Source organism: Heloderma suspectum, chromosome 1 (genome assembly GCF_057233095.1).
Source record: "Heloderma suspectum isolate Gila_16-S chromosome 1, 16-S_ref, whole genome shotgun sequence".
NCBI classification, from domain to species: Eukaryota; Metazoa; Chordata; class Lepidosauria; order Squamata; family Helodermatidae; genus Heloderma; species Heloderma suspectum.
The window spans coordinates 71,997,869-72,018,965 of record NC_139458.1 but is presented as its reverse complement, the minus strand read 5'-3'; the positions used below and the strand labels follow the sequence as shown (position 1 = coordinate 72,018,965).

At 43.9% G+C, this 21,097-nt stretch overlaps 1 protein-coding gene across 1 annotated transcript in view; it reads left to right on the top strand.

The window, feature by feature from the left end:
• The first annotated feature begins 516 nt into the window (after positions 1–516).
• LOC146357386 (cytosolic phospholipase A2 epsilon-like) overlaps positions 517–21,097 on the top strand; it is a 62,563-nt gene continuing 41,982 nt past the window's right edge. Inside the window, exons 1-6 of the mRNA XM_084827489.1 lie at positions 517–589; positions 8,962–9,098; positions 13,912–14,043; positions 15,856–15,896; positions 17,139–17,181; positions 19,223–19,280. Of these exons, the coding sequence (XP_084683615.1) occupies positions 517–589; positions 8,962–9,098; positions 13,912–14,043; positions 15,856–15,896; positions 17,139–17,181; positions 19,223–19,280 (484 nt within the window). The remainder of the gene's footprint in view (positions 590–8,961; positions 9,099–13,911; positions 14,044–15,855; positions 15,897–17,138; positions 17,182–19,222; positions 19,281–21,097) is intronic.

Below are 21,097 nucleotides of genomic sequence, written 5' to 3'. Positions count from 1 at the left end.
AATCCTCTGCGGGATCAAAAGCCTTCCATGGGCAGAAGGAGCCCTTCTGTTTATGGCAGGCTACTTGTGGTTACAACCCAATGGAAGGAAACTGTCCAAAAAGATGTCACCGTTTGGTATTTAAAGTAACCTGGGAATAGTGGTGGTCAATTTCATTTTCAGTGCCGCCATTTCATTATCATTTTGCTGTCAAAATCCAATGCCGTTTGGTGAGCAAGCCAAGGATGTAGATAATGATGTGTGTTCCATACTTTAGCCTGGACAATTACTTAGGGTGCATGTTTAGACAGAAAAATGTCCTACAACTCCTAGCATGGCTCAGCCCACCATGCTAGCTGGGGCATGCTGGGCGGTGTAGGACGTTTTTCTGTCTAAACACACATGTGATTGCACCCTTAGATGTTGTTCTGTAGAACTACTCATCCTGGTTTAGCTTGCTCCTCTGATAGATACTTGCTTTAAAAAAATACAATTTGCTATTTACCCTCTTCTCCCTAATACGTTGTTTTGCAGCGGATGGAAACATTTCCTTGCAGTTTACTTACTGTGCGAGTCATTCGAATGAGAAATCTCCGCCAAGCTGATGTCTGTGAGTGCTCTTCCATTCCTAGCCATTTCACATTGTTTTTTGAACTAAACATATTACAATCCCTGTTGTTAGTTAGGCATCTCCTGCAACCTCAAATCTGCTATCAGGTTTCATTGTTGACTAGATCATTGCACAAGGAACTGTATGTCAGTGTCCAAGTATGGCTTACACCTTGGTGACTCATTAAGATGGATAAGAGAAATGTTTGCATTGTCTGTGGGTGGAAAGAGGAAACAGGAGGATGAAGAGAAGCTGTCCTGTAAATGATCTGAAGATATGAATGGGGGAGGATTTCGTTTGGTTTGCATTTTGATAAGAGCTTACCAAAACCACTCTTCCTGAATCACCCTAACCTGGTGCCCTCTAGCCAGCATGGCTGGCTGGGGATGCTAGTAGCTGTAGTCCAAGTCATCTGGTTGTGGAGAGCTGCAATTTGGGAACTGGAATGTGTTTATCCTTCAGTAGTCACAGTCCTTAGAACTTTGCAATGCAGTTCTCTAAACAAAAACAAAGTGCACCAAAAGGTGTATATTAGGGGCAAGTGCACACAAAAAGGTATATTTTAAGGGGGAAATGTACAATGCAGCATTATATTAAGGAAAACTGCTTTCAAAAGAAGTGAACATTTTGTAACATTGCGTACAAGAATATATATATTTGGAAAAATGTGCACAAAAATCCATACAGCTTTGGGGGCAGACTTTTTTTTAAGTTGCATGCAAACTGATGTGGAAATGAATGGAATGAACTTAAGACTGGGAAACATGAGAAAGCAAAATTGACCAATTCACCCATCTCAATAGCGGAGCAAAAAAATATGCAGAGTCCTTGGGATTGTTTTAGGTTTTAAAAGCACATCTAGGCTGACCCCACATGTTGAGGCTTTGAGTAGCCATCAAGCTTCTTTGACATTTAGGATCTTTTTTCCATTCATTCATTTATTCCTGTATCACATTTCTATACCACCCCATAGCCGAGGCTCTCTGTGTGGTTCACAAAGATTAAAAATCATAAAAAATACATTATACCAAGTGTAAAACCATTTACATAAACGCATGTAAACTGACAGCACACACACAGACAACATATATCTAGAAGAAAATTTTTAAACATCACCAAGAAGACCATCTCCTTTGTTGCCCCCTCCAAGCCTCCCTCAGAGGAGGCCCCTGGAGAAGGGCCTTAGATGCTGAACGTAGTGTATGAGTCATTTCATGCCGAGAGAGGCACTCTATCAAGTATTGTGGTCCCGAGCTGTGTAAGGGTTTATAGGTTCAAACCAGCACCTTGAATTGAGCTCAGAAACATACAGGCAGCAGTGCAAACAGGCCAGAATCAGTGTTATATGTTAGGATCTTCATGTCCCTGTTATTCATCTAGAACATAGAAAGATGTCTCAGAGCAGGTCAGACAATTTGTTCCATTATCTCAGCTGTCCCAAACCAGATTGCACTTCCTCCAGGTGTTTTGGATTACAGTTCCCATCATTCTGGACTCTTCACCCTTTTGACTGCAGCCAATGGGAGTTGTAGTCCACCACCTTTGGAGGGACCAAGGTTGAGGAAGGCTGATCTAGTTCAATAATATCGACTCTGACTTGCAGCCACTCTCCAGGGTATCAAGAAGAGCCTTTCCCCATCACCTGCTACCTGATGTTTTTTTAACTGGAGAGGCCATGGATTGAACCTAGAACATTCTCCATGCAAAGCCCATGCTCCACCGCTAAGCTATGGTTCCTATCCTAAGAAGTGGGTCACCCCATCAAGGAATGGGGAACTCCATTCTCTCATGGAACATTATACTAATTATGTATAGTAATGATGCACTATAATTTACAGAATTGGGGGTCTATCACATAATGCACATAGCTAGGAAGTCTGATATATCAACCTCGAAGAAAGTAAAAAGGCAATTATTGGCTGTGTATTCTACTGTCTCTGTGGAAAAGTCTCTAGAAGCCTGCTTACATCGGGCCAGCCACGTGGAGGAATCCACTGTAGTTCTACATGTTCCTGGGAGTCACTGGTGCTGGACTGAGGATTCCATGCACGAGTAACATGTTTACAAATGAAATGAGACAGTATTTGCTGGGCAGCCTTCCCTAGTCTGGGGCTGTCCAGATGTATTGGTGTACAACTCCCATAATTCCCAGCCAGTGTGGCCATTGGCCATGCTGCCTGGAAGTATGGGAGTTATAGTCCAACACACCTGGAGGGTGCCAAGTTGGTGAAGGCTGCGCTAGGGGCAGGGAGGCTGGTGGCTCCAATTTTGGTGGGGTTGTGAATCCAATATGGGTTTTAGTCAGAACCAGCCAGAACTCTAAAGGAGCTGTCCAAGGTACTGAACCCATTTTGAGGATAAGGTTCAGCACCTTGGATACACCTTTAGAGTTCTGGCTGGTTCTGACTACAACCCAGAATGGATGCATAGCCCCACCGAAATCGGAGCCATCAGCCTCCACTGGCAAGGGGGTAACCCCCTTGTGGAAGTAGTTCTGGGTGGCCTCCTTGTTGGGGATCTTTTGAATGAGGTTCCTATAGCTACAAAACCTAATCAGTCCTAGATTTTAGTAAACTGATAGTAGTGACAATGAAAGTAATCTGTCTTGTTAACCATGATTGTGCTTCACTTATGATTCACTTAAGATTGTGCCAAACCTTCTAAGCCAAATCACAAATACATTTTAAATTCTGCGTGGAGAAGAATGCAAACCTGAGTCTGGGAACAGGATGGAGCTTGAAGCTGTACAGCTTCACTGCCGTTACAATTTATGTTAAGTTTATGAAATGTATCAGTTGATTGCAATATAGCATGTGCCTAGGATGGCATGATACAATCACAAATGGAGGGCTGTGCAAACACGTTGCACAGGTGAACCTCTTTTCTACCAGAGGCAACATTCACATGCCTTTTTGCTACATTTTCACTCCATGTAAAATAATTTTGAGGGTCAATGCATGGACATTTCAGAATAATGTCTAAGAATTATGACATCTACACATTTTCCATGGGAAAATTATTATATTTTCCTTATTTGGCAGTATTAAAGAAAATGTGTATAATACGCAAAGGTCATGCAAATCATAGAATCATCGGGTTGGAAGGGGCCTACAAGACCATCGAGTGCAACCCCCTGCTCAATGCAGGAAGCCTGATTCCCAGGTGGTCTCCCATCCAAGTACTAGCCAGGGCTGACCCTGCTTAGCTTCTGAGATCAGACGAGATCGGAAATGAACATGTTCATCTATCTAACAGGGAAGGTATCAATATTTGTTCAGTGAGGTTAAGTTATTCAGGGAAATACTATTCGTGCAATGTGTAAGCATGAAGCTGATTGGTGGGAGATTCAGGACAGATAAAAGGAAGTACTTCACACAGCGCATAATTAAACTATGGAATTTGCTATCAGAACATGTAGTGATGGCCACCAATTTGGTTGGCCTTAAAAGGGGGTTAGACAAATTCCTGGAGGAGAAGGGTATCAATGGCTACTAGTCCTGATGGCTATGTGCTACCTCCAGTACCAGAGGCAGTAAGCCTATGTACACCAGTTGCTGGGGAACGTGGGTGGGAGGGTGCTGTTGCACTCATACCCCGCTTGTGGGTTCCTGGACAACAGCTGGTTGGCCACTGTGTGAACAGGATGCTAGACTAGATGGAGCCTTGGTTTGATCCAACATGGCTCTTCTTATGTTCTTAATGTGTATAGCTGTTTACATTTTAGCTTACATTTTAGTAAATAGTTTTTGAACGAAAATCTGTTTTAGATCACAATCCTATGCAGGTTTACACCAGAAAAAGTCCTACAACTTCCAGCATGCCTCAACCAACTATGGCTGGCCAGGGCATGCTGGGAGTTGTAGACCTTTTGTGTGTGTCTAAACTTGCATATGATTGTGCCCTTAATTGTTTTAACTTCTCCATTTCAAAATGACAACCACCAATTCCAGTTCACTGTTATCAGATACATCTTCAATCACAACTGCAGGATTGGAGAACTTTTTTCTCATTGGTATACATATCAGAACTGTAAGAACAAATGAAAAATCAGTGTTGGGTAGCCCAGAGGCATGATGGAACATCTTCCTTCTTGAGATTTCACATGCTTCCAACTTTAGTATATTAACTGGTAGGGCTGATACTGGGCTTTGGCTTGGATCCAAAGTGTCAGATGACCTCCCTGCTGACCATAATGGAGAAATCACAGACTGCCCTAAACTTTTTAATGTTTTTACATGATCTCATGACATTTTGCAGGCAAGGTAGCCCCAGACTCTAAGACCCACTGAATACAAAATTCAGTTTTAGGGCTGTTGCTTTTTAAACATGTTGTACCAATACTGTAGGAAGCTTTGCAGAGAACGTTTAACTCAGCGTCTGGGAGGTTATTGCCTACAAAAAACAACAGATTATGATTTGACATGAAAATTAGCACAAAATTCATTTTCTAAGCACTTTTTTCCACTTCTTCTCATGGTCTAAAATAATCATTGCATGGTAATGATGATCAAATACAACTGCTAAATGCTATTGCATGTCAACTACTAGCCAGCATTACATAAATATCAAATACTAAATTGAATATAAATGTAAATATTGAAATCAGATGTCATCAGTTATCAAATATTTCAATCATAGAATCATAGAACAGTAGGGTTGGAAGGGAACTATAAGACCATTGAGTCCAACCCCCTGCTAAATGCAGGAATCCAAGTCAAAGCATCCCTGACAGATGGCTGTCCTGCCTCATCTTGAATGCTTCCAGTGTGGGAGAGCCCACCACCTCCCTAGGTAATTGGTTCCATTGTCATATTGCTCTGACAGGAAGTTTTTCCTGATGTTCAGCTGGAATCTGGCTTCTTGTCACTGGAGCCCATTATTCTGTGTCCTGCATTCTGGGATGATGGAGAAGAGATGCTGGCCTTCCTCTCTTTCAAGTACTTGAGGAGCGCTATCGATATGTACCCTCAATCTTCTCTTCTCAAGGCTAAACATGCCCAGTTCTTTCAGTCTCTCTTTATAGGGCTTTGTTTCCAGTCCCCTGATCATTTTTGTTGCCGTCTTCTGAACCCTCTCCAGCTTGTCTGCATCCTTCTTAAAGTGTGGTGCCCAGAACTGGACACAGTACTCAAGATATCAGGGGGTTGGACTCAATGGTCTTACAGGCTGCTTTCAACCCTACTATTCTATGATTCTATGATATCCAGTGAAGGTTCAACATTTAGTGAAGAATTTGGAGGTGATTTTTATGGAGAACAAATTCATTTCCGCTCTAAGTCAGGATTCTGATTGTGATACTGGGGTTAGGATCTTAAATGAAGATAGTCAGAGATTATGCCTTAGAGCCGAGCCCTCCTGTGGCCCTCCAGATGTTGTTGGACTCCAGCTCCCATCAGCCCCACCAGCATAGCCAGTCGTGAGGGATTATGGGAGTTGTAGTCCAACGACATCTGGAGAGGTTTGCCACAGCCACCTTAGAACAACTGGAACCACTAGGACCGGACCACAGCGTGCAGGTGCAGGAGGCCCCCCAATCAACCCCCCTGACAGGCAGCGTGGCAAATGGTGGCGTCGTGGCTCCTCTTCCTGATGCTGTGATACTGCCAAAGGAAAGCAGCAGGATGTTCACTCACATATAAATCTGGAGGGATAAGCTGATTTCCCCAGTTCTGTCCCTTTATTGTGCTGACAATTTATTGTTCTGTTCCTTGTTCTGCTCCGCCCTGAGTTCTCCTCCCCGAATTCCATTTTAAAATCAATCCCTGCATTGGAACATGAGCTTTCAGACCCTTTAGCACATTTGTATCTCCCTCCGAAATCCTGTACGTTAACAGTGCACAGTGAAAAGATGTTGCGTGGGACGTATGCTTTTTTTCAAGATTCTTTTTGTGTCACGGATAAATGCATCTGTCATCAGCAAACACACCATATGAGACGGGAGTTGCACAGCTGGCTGGCTTATTAGCATGCCTTCTGGTTTGAGGTGTTCCAAAATTAAAGGGACACATCTCTGTAATGGTTTGTTGTTTAAAGAGCTTTGCAATAATGTTAGGGTGGATCCAACGGCACCACCATACACCTACATCTCAGAGCCTCAGACCCACCTTTTATGATATCTTGAATCTGATCAGCGAACCTGGAAAAACTCTGTCAGATGCAGCACTGATGCACCAGATTTCTTTAGCTGCTGACAGCAATGCCTAACGCTTGCTGGGGAGTGTTGCTATCTTTCCACCATGATACATCAGTACTGTATATGTGTCAAGGGCTCCTTGGAGGCCTCTCTCAATCTAATCCAGTAGCCAAGTCCAGACACAGACAAAGAGATTCCTTTCAAAGCTTTATTCTTCTTTTACAACTTAACAACTCTACCGTTTGCAACTAGATCTGAGCAGCACAGTACCTATGCCCTAAGTTGGAACAGTTGGTCCCCGTTTGAAAGGGAATTACTGGCAGACCCCTGAACTTAAGGACTAGGGAGAGTCCCTCCCCTTTTCCCTTGGATCCTCTGGGCGTAGCCGTTGTTTGCACGCCAACCGGGCACTACGCCTCCTTTCTGCGCCCTCCATTTGGCGCCGCTCTCTGCATTGGCGTTGCGCGTCCACCAAGTCTGCTATCCGCACTCTGTCATTCCCTGGACTGCTATCTAAGCTAGGAATGCCGGTGGGAGGAATCTCCGTCAGCTGTTGGCCCTGGGAAAGAGGAGCGCGCTCCTCTCCCAGGAGCGACTGCTCTTCCTCAGAATCAGAACTACTCTGGGATTCTATGGGCTCAGTGTCCACCCTGACAATATGTGTGTAATATTACATATGTATATTATATGTACACAGCAACACAGAGATTAACCCTTCTTCTTTATTCTCCTCTGACTGATGCATCTGGCATATGTAAAGTTACCTCAGGCTTGATTAATGCAATTTCCTCATCCCACGTAGATTTTTACTCAGGGCAAACCTACATGTGATCTAATACAGAGCTTTGTTAAAATATGCACATTGCATCAGCAGGGGATGTGCATGTAATAATTAATTAGATTAGATGAGACATGGAGGGAGAATTTAACCCTTTCTTCCCCTGCTGCAGTCCCAAGGAAAACCCCTCATCTGACTGAAGCTAGTATTTGTGTGTGTGTGTGTGTGTGTGTGTGTGTGTGCGCGCGCGGACGTGGTGGGGATCTGCTATTTTCACCAGTGGGGGAATTTGCTCCCAATGCAAATAGGATTTTCAAGATTTTCTTCAGGCCCACAGCAAGGGAGGAAAGGGTTAAATTCCTTTTCCATGCTGGTTCTGATTCTTTTAATTATCAGCCTGCCCAGGTGATATAATTTGCTTTAAAAAACAGCTACTGTAAATTTGCATTTAAGATTTAATGTCATGTGCAGTTTGGCTGTCAAACCCATGAGAAGGATGAGCCTAGCTTGTATTTATCTTGAAACTGGATTGTGTCTGGATTGTGCGAAGACATCCAGTAGTCTGATTATCAGAAATGAGCAGGAAAAGCTTTCCATGACGTGGAGCTAAATAGGATTCCCTCTCAAGGGCTCCTGGTCAGAGTGCTGCTAAAGGTAAAGCTCATATGGGGCAGTATCCAATGGGGCCACTGTGCAAGCAGGACCCACCACTTGTGCAACAGAGATTTTTACTGCCTCCTATAGGAAGCCCCCAAAGGAGCAACAACACTTGTTTCTGAATCGGGACCGGTTGGTGGAGCTTCCTTATGCTAGCTCCGCTGATGTGCCCTGTTCCAGAAATGAGAATTTCCTGTTGCTCCTGGAAGCACTAGATCTCCATTGCTCAAACAGTGGGTCTCACTTGTGGAGCAGTAGAGATTAGCAGAGGCACAACAGAATAGGCAGGGATGCAATGGAAGCAGTGGGGGCACAGTGCCACATTGGATACTGCCTATGGGGATATCTGTCATTTGGACATTCAGCCCGTTTGGGGGTTGACAGATTTCCACTGCCCGCCTGACCCATCTTGCATTCATGAGCTGAGCCGTGGGTTTTCCCCGATCTCTGGGGGCTTGGGGGGGGGGGGGCTGGAGCGGCAATTTGCACAAAATGTGGGTGAAATTTGCACCAATTTGTGTAATTTGCATGAATTGTATCCGGAAATTGTGCAGCTTGTGCAAATTTGCGCAAATTGAGGTGCAATTTGTGCAAATTGAAGAATACGGGAAACTCGCTAACTGGCCCAACTCACTGCAAACTGAGTCAGGCCAGTAAGCAGAAAACAAAACAAAGTCCAAGGGGCCAAGCTGACAAAAGCTTGTCGAGCTCCACTCCCCAAACGGATTCCCCTGACATCCCTAACTGCCTATGGTTCAGTTCAGAAGTTGGCAACACTAGTTACACTATTCTTCTTGTCCATAGTAAGCCAGTCTGACTGTTATGTAACCCTCTGGCTACCAACTGCTACATCTGAAAAGCTACAGACCAAAACTATCAATAATTGCAAGAACCCTGTTTGGAACGAAACGTTTTACTACAGGATACAGCCAGAAGTCAAGGTAAAAATTTAATATATTCTCTTTCAGCTGCTACTGGCCAGGAATATTCTCACCTGGCTCACCTTTAGAGGAAAATACCGTTGCATCTCTGCTCCTGTCCTGCATCCAATATGTGCATCTCTTTATTTGTGTCTGATGCTAAGGTATCTGGATGGATGGGGTTTGTTTGCTTGCCACTAGGGAAGGCAGAGAATTCCATTGCAGACCCTAGTGAGGCCGGATTCAAAAGAATCTGGCCTCCGGAGTCCACGGTGGAATGGATGACTTACCTCCGCCTCCCCACAGAATCCTCCGGAGCCGGCTCCTCTCTGCGGCGATTCCCCGGAGCCGCACGCCGGCTCCATATCGCTGAGGAATGAATACAGCCACAAATGGCATAGTGGACGCCACTTGCAGCCATAAAGCTCTTAGTTTAACCTAACTGCAGCTGTAAATCTGGAATCGCTGCGGAGAGGATCCGGCTCTGGAGGATTCCGGGGGGAGGAACAGATCACCTCCCCCCTGGGCAGATTCCCAAAGGAACGAAAGGTAGGGAATCCGCCCATCCCTACTTGCCACCATCATGGAACTACTTCTATTAGCTTTATAAGGAAACGGCATACATTTGCACCTACACACTCAAAGAGTGGGAGTTCATAAGCTCTAACACCAATGGTATTAGGGCTTCCCTTCTCTACTATCCCACTATGCTGACTTGCCATGTAATGAGCAGAAACAAAATACTATATCCCCTGGTTTTCCTTTCTGAGCAAGCTATTGCTATATGTAAGGAAGGGCTGTAGCTCAGTGGCAGAGCATATGCTTTGACTACAAGAGGTCCCAGGTTCAATCGCAGGTATCTCTCGGTAGGTCTGCAAAAGGCTCCTGCCTGAAATCCTGGAGAGCCACTCTCAATTAGGATAGCCTAAGGGCAGGCAACTAGGGGTGTACGAAACCCCGCTTACCTGGCTCCACCGGGTTCCGCTTGGGGGGGAGGCGCGGAGCGCCTTCCCCCAGAATCCTGGCCGGCCAGCTCCACTCCACGGGGATTCCACGGAGCCGCTGACCAGCTCCGCCACCAGCCAGACATCCGGCCGCTGGCTAGCAGGGACACAAATGGCAGTGGCCATAGCCGCCACCATTTGCGTCCCTGAATTCAGCTGTGATAGGCTACGTAAAGACTTACGCAGCCTATCACGTCTGGGTTAAAAAAAAAAAAAGTGTACGCAAATGGCGGCGGCTATGGCTGCCGCCATTTGTGTTCCTTACTTTTGGCCATCTTAGTCTACGTAAATATTTACGTAGGCTAAGACGGCAAAAATAAGGGGGAACGCAAATAGCATCCGCTACGCTATTTGCGTTCCCCCTTATTTTCACCGTCTTAGTCTACATAAATATTTACATAGACTGAAATGGCCAAAAATAAGGAATGCAAATGGCGGTGGCTGTAGCCGCTGCCATTTGCATACGCATTTTTGTTTTTTTTAACCCAGACGTGATAGACTACGTAAGTCTTTATGTAGCCTATCACGAATGGGGGGGGGGAAACAGACTGCAAATGGCGGCGGCGGCAGCAGCCGGTCAGAAGACCAGCCGAAGCCGCCGCTGGAGCCGCCGCCATCCGGAACATCCGCCCCAGGTAAGTCTTGTCCTGGGCAGATCCGCGGGGGGGCGGGGGGCAGGCCGTTCCGCCATGGAGTTCGGGGGGCCAAATGCAGTGGCATTCGGCCTCACCGAGATCCGTGGTAGAATTCTCTGGCATCCCTACAGGCAACCTCTTGGCCCCACAGGCACATGTGGACATTTGAAAAGCTACCCTGGGTATAACAGCTACCCTGGGCACAACATAAAATGCTTTGCATGGGTGGCCATGGCTAGTGTCAAAGGACAAGTAATGTCCCCAGAGACATTCGTGGGAAATTAAGATGGCAGCAGCTAGAGGCCCCCACTTCGCCTTGAAGCGATCCCAGCTGCCAGTAAGAAAATATAAATATCTTAAAATACAAATTGGGTTGAGTATGGTGTCTGGTGGGCAGAAGGAAGGTATCTGGGGCACATTAAGCATCACTTTGCCTACCCCTGGTGTAGACAGTACTGAGTTAGATGGACCAACTCAGCATAAAGCAGCTTCCTAAATACATCCTTGTCGCGCAATGGCGTCTTTATGCAGAAGTTAAGCCTACTGTTTTCATTGGGACTTACTCTTAGGTAAGTGTACACAGGATTGCAGCTTAAGTGAACTTGAACCTAAATACTCTTTCACTTAGAATATGGGGGTTGTATCCAATGTTAGTCCTACTTAAAGTAAACCCACTGAAATGAATGGGACTTAAGTTAGATTAACATTGGATACAACCCATTGGTTACAACTCTGGAGCTTCATTTAAATCAGTGGTTTACCTCAATCAGATGTGGCGAAATGGCACTATAGTTTCTAAATTACAGCTCCTACATTTAAATGTTGTAAAAACAGATAGGATAGGGAGGAAAGTAAGTGCAATTGGACAACTACAGTAATAAACATCAGAGAGTCTTGTGGCAACTTAGGGACATTTATTGTGGCATAAACTTCCATAGGCAAAAGCTGACTTCACCAAATGCATCTGGTAACGTATGTCACAATAATTTTTCTAGACCTTAGGTGCTACAAGACTCTGCATTGTGTTTGCTGCAATAGACCAACTATATGGCTACAACTTTAATAATAAACATATTGTTCGTATTTCAAAGCGATGTCATTCCATATACAAAGTAGTTTGCACTTGACTAGAAAATTCATAATTGTTTTACTCACTAGATTGCTGATATAAATACATGAATATGTATTGCAACATGAGTCAAAGTTGTTCATGCTTTCATTGGTCAGGAAAAGCCTGCTCGTGCAGTGATATCATTAGACTGTATTTTTCTCTTTATTGAAATGGACATCACATTGCAAATTGTCTGCCCTGGAATGGAGCCCATATATAATGAATAAATACAGCAAACTTTGCATTTTTAGATTTCAGGTGTATGAAAATAACTTTGTCAAGTCAACCACAAAAGAAATTAGGGAATTACAGCAGACCTTAGTGCAAATTTGGATGAATGGTAAATACTTTGCTAGTGTTCTCTACGTAGTATAGTAATAAAGTACTTTCATAGGTATTTATATAAAATATATATATACCCTGGCTTTCAAGCAACATATAGCAATTTAAAAACCAAAATGCTTAAAATCAATCAAAATAACCACATAAAATGTTAGCAGCAGCAGCTAACATACAAGCTCGCATTTTTAAAAATCAATAAAATGCTGAGCAAAACAAAAATGTTTTCAAGGCCTACTTAAAGGGAAGTACTGAAGAGTCCATGCATATTATTTTAGGGAGAGAATTCCACTAGGGAGAGCTGTTTCATTAACAATCACCATACACAGACAGACAGCTATGTATTAGGGATGTATGAGAAATGAGAATTCCATCTGGGGGTGAAAACTCAACCGATTTTTCTGTTTCAACCCTGGTGGATTTCATTCTGTTTCCCCCACTGGTGTCAACTCAATCTGTAGCGAGTCAAGTCAAGACATGGGTTCCTTAAAAAAAAAAAAAGATGGAAATTTGCACAAATTTTATTTTTGGGGCAGGATCTTTAAATTTGAAGAAATGGGCTCATAACTTTGGGGAGGGGCGATCTTGTGGAAGTGTGCATGATCACAAGTCTGCCTGTCCACTATGCAGCCCTGCAGAGGCGTATTCCTCTCTTGACAGTTTCATCCTCTCCACACACTACTTTGTTTAGCCCAGCCCAGCAGAGCCATATTCCATACTTGTCAAAGAACTTGTCAATTCCCTGTTCCCTTTGCTTCAGAAGCACCGAAGTGGAGGTTGAAACTGACATGTTCTTTGACATGGCGGGAGCAGAGAAAAATGTGCTTCCCCCACCCCACCCCGAATTGGGTTGAAAACATCCACTGCAACAGAAACACTGTAGAATCCTATCAGGCTTAAACAGAATGGAATTCCAAGATTCACACATCCTAACTATTAATCCTGAGAGAGCAGAGGACAAAGCCTGGCGTGCTATGGTCCATGGAGTCACAAAGAGTCGGACATGACTTAACGACTGAACAACAACAACAACAACATTAGGGAAGTACTGAAGTGTCCATGCATACTTCCCTACAGAGAGAATTCCACTAGGGAGAGCTGTTTCATTAACAATCATCATACACAGCCAGCTTTGTATTAGGGATGTATGGAAAAATTAGTTTCGGTTTGTTTTTCACCAGGATTTATCCAGTTTGCACCTTCTGGAACTGACCCATGAACTGGAACGCAATCTGCAGTCTGAAGTTCTTACATTTCCTATATTGCAATGTGAGGCATGCAACAAACAATGTGTTTTTCAAATGCATTTGAAAAATGTGCACAGACACTCTTTAGTCAATAGGAGAAATTCTGCACAAGTGATGCATACATTTGGAAAAATAGGTACAAAATATGCATTAATTTTTATGCAAAGGCCTCCCCCCACCCCACCATCACCAAAGCTCACAATCTGAGCCTCAAGGTGAAAGCCAAAGGAACTTGATGAGCTTGAGTTTTGCTGAATTGCCCATCTCTACTATGTATGTGCAGGATTACATGAAGATGAACATCACTGAAAGCGTCAGTGGTTATATTCATATCCTGTATAGTGGATTAATCTTTCCAACCCAACAATTCTACACTGTTGTTGTTCTTACTATCCTTTCTTTCCACAGGGCAAATAAGAGCAGAGGATTCTAAGTATCTCACTGCTTTTATAGGCACAGATCATATCTGACATCTAATATACTTCTTGATCCCCACAGAATGTGCTAGAGCTGTCTGTCTATGATGAAGATGCCATCACTCCAGATGACCTCCTCTTCACTATACGCTTTGATGTAGCTCGGCTGCCAGTTGGTGAAAGAGTTCTCATGTATTTTAAGTCTGATCCTCAGGTGAGTTCCAAAATACAACATTTAGACAGTTTGGAAGTACAGTGCACTGAACTTTAATCCTGTCTACCTATTTATCAAGCTGGACACAGCTCACCACCAGGGGCTTGGTAAGCCTCCTGTTACCCACCTACCTGAGTAATGCAAAAACAGGCAGTGGGAGTTGCATGCTACACACACACACACACACACACACACACACCCCTAGCATATGGGAAGGATACTGTATTTACATTTCATTCATGATATAAAAAATGCGTTAGAACTTGATTATTGCTGGGCTAGTGGTGGTACCAGAATAAAATATTGGGGGGAGGGGGATGCAGGTGGACACAGAAGGGGTAAAGTGCATTTCTAATATGTGGGGAACCACTGTCCTAAATAATAAATTTCTGGAAGACAAATAATGGTATATGTCATATTAAAGCTTTCCCATATTTTCTCTGAAGTAAGTCCTATTGATTTTTTTGATGGTGCTCACTGTCAAGTAAGCATGTTTAGCAATGCACCTTTATTTTAATTTCTAGTTTATGATTCAGTTATAAATTTCACAGGAGTTCAGCAAGGGGGAGCATGTTACTTTTGGGGGGGGCACTCGCCAATAAATCCCAATGCGTATTAGTCACAGTAGCTTTTAAAAATAGGCTTCCATAAAGACTCTGATTCGGTGTGGGCTCCTGCTGCCTGAATGGTGGAAGACTACTACTGTTGTTGTTGTTGTTTACTATTATTTATTACATTTTTGCACTGCCCAACAGTCAAAGCTCTCTAGGTGATTCTCCCCCCCCCGCCAATTCTCCCTCACCCTGCAGTCCCCAGGACTGCCTCCCACACTGTTCCATAAGGTTTTGCAACCCTCCAGAGTACATTGGGGTGGGTATAGGGGCCTGCACTGGGACTGGGGTATTGGTAAAACTCACCTCCTCCCTTCTGCCAACAGGAGCATCCTACTCATTTGGGGAACTTAGTATCCAAGCTGAAATCTCTTGTGCAGTTTGCACATGCAAACATTGATGGTTAATTTTCCATTTGTAAAATCGGGCCAAAGCTGGATGTGATCATCAAGAAAGTTGCCATAATAGCATTTTGTTCCTTGTTCCTCTCAACACATCAGCAATAAAACTGCCATATGTGTGCTGATTGTTGATGTAAATGAAAGACCTGTTGGGCTGGAAAGTGTTAATGTTGCTTAATTATTAATAATAATGTAGGGCACGATCCTATGGCTGCTAGACAGTGTCTAGACGGCCATAGGATTTTTTGGTTTCTGGGAACCGTGTTCCCCTCCCCCTCCCTCACCCCCTCGTAGGTGGTGTGGTTCGTCGCTGGCTCTGTACTCATAAGAGCAGCGTGGAGTGGGAAAGGAGGCATTCCTGGGGGAAGGGGAGGGGACTGCAGAAGCGCCATTACGATGCTTCTTATGTGCCATCTGGCCCCCCTCCCCACTCCAATGTGCCCTGGCTAGACAGCCAAAATTGTCCATCTAGCCACAAATACAGGGCGGCTGGAGCACAAAAGAGAGGATCTCCTCCGCGCTCCGCTCACCCTGCATTGGATAGTCATCCGCCTCCAAGTTTGGAGGCGGCCGACTATCCTCATAGGATTGTGCCCTCCATCATTGTTATTCATATTTCCTGGAGAGGTCTGCACAGATGCTGGCAAAACCCAAATCTTCATGCCTAGAATATTATGTGTCCTCTAACAACTTTATAGTGTGTGTTGTTGTTGTTTTATATCAGAAGGAAGAAAAAATTATGTACCCATTTAAGTTTTGTTCTTTTTTGTTTGCTTTGTTTTGTTGGGGCTACTTTGTAGGCACAAGAAGAGCTGGAAGTTGAATTTATGATTGAGCCTGCGTAAGAATTTTAAATTCTATATGTTCCTTCTACATTATGCTTACATTTTAAATGAAAAACAGTAAAGATTTTTTTCAAATACAAAAAATCTAATTTCTAATTTTCAGATGCAAAATTAAGGCAATGGTAATTCAGTGACAGCAGAGTATCATCTCCACTCCCAAATGCCTCTCACTCTGGCCCAGACAAATGTGGTGGTAACAAGTAGATGTCTACTTGCTCACTGGCTCTCTGCCTGCCAAGCAAACAAGTGGTAGCAATGATAAGAAAGTGGTTGAGGAGGAATAACATCTGGGGGACTATGGCAGTGGTCTTGCTGCAGGAGTGTCTTGCCTCAAAACCTGGATCTGGTACTGATTATCATCAGTATGTTCTGCATGGGAAGGATGCCTCACATGCACCTCCAACAGTCAAATGGTTGGTGCTGATCACTTGTTTGAAGGACATTTCTCCCTCCAAAAGAGGCAATCAAGGCCAATCATCTGACTAGTGAAAGGTGATCTTTGTAGCCACAAAGCCTGAGAAGATCTTTTGATCAGGGCAAATACTCTTGCCTTGAAGATTACCATTATTATTAAGTAATACATTTCTGGACTTCATAGTTGCACCAAAATGCAACTAGAGTGTGTCCAACCACCACAAAATACCAAAAAATTCCAAATGGAAATTAATTTTGTTAAATTGTTATTATTAAATATTTGGCATCATTGTCATTATATGTGACTGTTGTACTGGCAGGTAGCAGAGTTTAAGCCAGTTGCCTTCACCTTAGACATTATGGGAGGGGTGTGGTTGCTGTCCCCCCAAAGCTCTATCTCACACTGCCCCAGTAATGCAGGAATGCAGAACTTCAAGGGAAGGGCAGTATCCACGCGAGACTAGCCATGTCAGTGTCAGAGGCCTGGTCGGAGGGCAGCAGTAGCATTGGTCTTCCTCTGCAATCAATTCTGCCTCTCCCATGTGGTCTTTGTGTTTCTTCCTACATTACCAGAATAGTGTGGGTAATAGAGCCATGGGAAGAAACTACCATACTGCAACTAAAAGAAAAACTGTGGACACCACTTGGGGCCATTGAAGCCAAAGGACCGCAATAAACCCAGAGTATGTGGATCAGACACTAAGCTTTCATTTTCTTTGAAGTCCCCCTTTTTACAATCAGAGAAAAAACAACCTTATTCTTGCCTTGCAGGAATAATATTTTACTGTTTGGAAGTATTATTCTGTTTACATCTTGTTTTCTAGGTCAGGACCTCCTGAAACCATAATTACAAATGGAGTTCTAGTGGTAATTCTATGTTACATTATATTTCTGTAATTTATCAGTGCAAAGAATCAGTTGGATCCAATGCTGAATCATCTACTAGCAGAATGGAAACTGCTAGTGGAATGGATTTTCCCTCTCCCCTGCAGCCCCTGTGTGCTGCCCAAATCTATTTGGAGGGTTTGGGGACTCTTCGGAGCAGATTTAGACCACTTGGGTTAAGTACAAGGGAAGGAGAGGATGGGGGAGTCCTGTTGCAGCAGCGGAAGTCTACTTGCACAACCTTGGATCCAAATCAATACTTGTTTGACCTAGTAAACTGAGTTGTCAGTAGCCCAACTTACTTTTCTGCTGAAAGTGTTCCGGTGCTTCTGACTTAAGTACACGTATTTCAGATTAATATCCATTGCATTCAAAATCTTCTTTGGCCCTATAACTGAATGTCATATTTAGGGACAGACTAACCAGTTGAAATCAATAATGTTAAGATTGGAATCCATACATGAGCTACACATTTCCTTTGTGTGCGGCTGCAGCGAGAACATTATTGATGAATTCAAATTTGAAAACCCAAATTTGTTTGACTTAAAGGAAATAAACTGACCTGCTTTTAAGGGATCTGTTTTACTGGGTTAATGAACTGTCAGGTTTGCCATGAAACTGAATGTTGTCTTTCAAATTTGGGGCATGATCAAACCAAAGTTAACCATGTTGATGTCCCAATGATTTCAGTGGGAGAGTTGTGCCATTGAAATCAATGAAACCTCAAATACCCAGTTTTGGCTAGACCTAGTCCTGATATTACATATTTAAATAGTGACAGGTTTTTATATTTTGGTTAAAATTTGTTTCTGCCGTACATGATTCCCTCGTTGTATTGTTAGGTCTCTTGATAGAAATGTTGGGCTCTGTGGAAGCAATGACTAGGCACTACTAGTCCTATTCTCTCTCTCTCTCTCTCTCTCTCACACACACACACACACACACACACATACACACACACACACACACACACACTCCCACTGTAGTCTCAGCAAGCAAGGGAATAACTATCTCCCCAGGATTCATTCTGGCAGGCACTCATCTTTTCCTCTGTTATAAACATATGAAGATGAGTTATATCACCGGTCGATCTGTTCCAGTACTATCTCCTCTGACTGGCAAAGACTTTCCAAGGTCTATAGCAGGGGCTTTGAGAACTTTTTAACTCAATTGAATCTGGGACATTCTGCATACAAAGCATGCACCCTATTCTCAAAGCCCCTGCTATAGACCTTGGAAAGCCTTTGCCAATTAGAGGAGATAGTACTGGAACAGTATTGCAGAGCTATGCCCCCTCCCTTCATTCTTGCACAAGGATTGTGCAATTCACAAGGATTCAGCAGGGAAAACCAGAGGAAACCTATTCCATATGACTGGGGATCTTGGAGAAGCTAGTCGACTCTGAGATAGGGATGTCCATTGTTGGGAAATCTGGTTTTTTTTTTACTCACCAGAGTTCCACGGCGTGTACGACTCGATTTGCATTTGCAAACCGAGCTGCAGGCTTTCCCACAAACTCCACAAACATTTTTTTGCGCATTTTCCCCCACAGGTTCTGCAATTTGTGCAAAATTCTGAGCAATTTGCACAAATTACAGCCAGATTTGCACAAATTTGGCTGTAATTTGTGCACATTTCTCAGAAATGTGCACAAATTGAAGAGCTTGCAAAAATGCACACAATGTAACAATGCCTGGAAAATCTGGGAATTGTTCCAACTCGCTGCAGGCCAAGTCAGGCACCACAGCAGAGACCAAAATGAAGTCCAGGGGGCTGAACCTAGGAAAACCCATCAAACAACCCCCCCTGGATTTTTCCAATATCCCTACTCTGAGAATGCTCCCCTGTCCAATAACAGGCTCTGCTCCTAATATCGAACATTTCCTACAAAATACCACCATCCCAGCTATTAATTCATCCAGAGACGAACTTTCCTGATTACATTGTTCAAAGCAATCTAAAAAAATTTGCAAATCCAGGAGTAATCTCTGTTGATTTTGTTTGTTGCTTATATCTGTTTCAGTGTCGTGAAGTTTGCACATTAGAAGCTGAGGTGGATCAGAGGAAGCGACATAGGTCAAGTGAGTATGTATGGATACATTGATTATTCCTAATTAGACAGTTACATTACATTGTTGAATAGCACTTCACGCATTTTTATAAGAAATGAATGAAAAACTGGGATTGGTCCTTCAAAAGACTGTTCTTCAATGGCAAGTATCAAGTATATGATTTGTGTTATTAACTACATTGTCTGCAAAAATACAGAATTACAACTAGGGATGTCAGAGAATTCCGCCATGGATCTTGGTGAGGCCGAACGCACTGGAATTCGGCCCCCCGAAATCTGTGGCAGAACGGCCTGCCCCCCACCCCCCCATGGATCCCCCCCGGGACGAGACTTACCTGGGGTGGATGTTCCGGGCAGTGGCGGCTGTGGCAGCGACAGCTGCGGCCGGCGGCTGGTCTTCCGACCGGCTGCCGCCACCGCCATTTGCAGTTTTGTCGGGGTTTTTTTTTTTTTTTTTAGATAGACGTGATAGGCTACGTAAAGACTTACCTAGCCTATCACATCCGGGTTAAAAAAAAAAAAACATGTACGCAAATGGCTACGGCCGCCGCCATTTGCGTTCCTCATTTTTCGCCGTCTTAGTCTACATAAATATTTACGTAGACTACGACGGCAAAAATAAAGCGGAACGCAAATAGCGTAGTGGGCACTATTTGCGTCCCTTTTTGATTCACCGTTTTAGCCTACGTAAATATTTTTACGTAAAATATTTTACGTAAAATATTTACGTAAAATATTTTACGTAAAAACGGTGAATCAAAAAGGGACGCAAATAGCGCCCACTACGCTATTTGCGTTCCCCTTTCTTTTTGCCGTAATAGTCTACGTAAATATTTACGTAGACTACGACGGCAAAAAATAAGGAACGCAAATGGCGGCGGCCGTAGCCGCCGCCATTTATGTATATGTTTTGTTTTGTTTTTCCCAGAGCCCTCCGCGGCCGGAAATCCGGCTGCGGATGGCTCTGGCCTGGGCCTGGCCGGCTGCTCCACGGAGCCGCCTCAGAGCACAGCCGGCGGTCGAGGATTCCGGGGGGGAGGAACGGATCGCCTCCCCCCCCGTCGAGGATTCCGGGGGGAGGGATGGAACGCCTCCCCCCACACCATGAACATAATCCGCAGAAAGGTAAGTGAGTTTCGTACATCCCTAAATTTATAACCCAAAGTCAAGATTTGTTGCAACAACAACAAGTCCCGTCCCCCCCCCCACCCTGCAAGTGCTTGTCAGTGTGTAGCAGATATATTACACACCTTGAAACTACAGGGTGAAAATGAAACTCCAGATGAAATGTTTAAGGTTCAAGTAAAGATCTGATTGGAATGTTGGATTCCCTTTGGAACCAATATTTACTTTCAAATACATTGAAATGAAAACATTCAGCCATATCCAACGATTTGCTGCACATGCCACAGGCATATGTGGGAACTCAGATTATATACGTATGTGGAGTTAAGGGAGCTCTGGTATGCTGGCTACACGAGCTTGCTCACATGCATAGGATTGCGCCCTTAATCCAGTTAAGGGTCCATAGGAATCAATGCAGCACTTTCCTTCAGGACCAGAATCAGTTCTATCATAGTAATATCTGACAGTACTATGGCAGCCCAGGAGGCAGATGTGTACTATTGGTGGGGATGTCAGAGAAATCCAGTTCAGGGGTGGAATTCAATACGTTTTCCTAGGTTTGACCCCCCACCCCAGACTTCATTTCAGTTTCCGCTGCAGCGCCCAACTCAATCTGCAGTGAGGAGGGCCAGTTCCCAGATTTTCTGGGAATTTTATGCATTCGGTTGGGATGATTCTGCAATTTGCACAAATTTCTGAGCA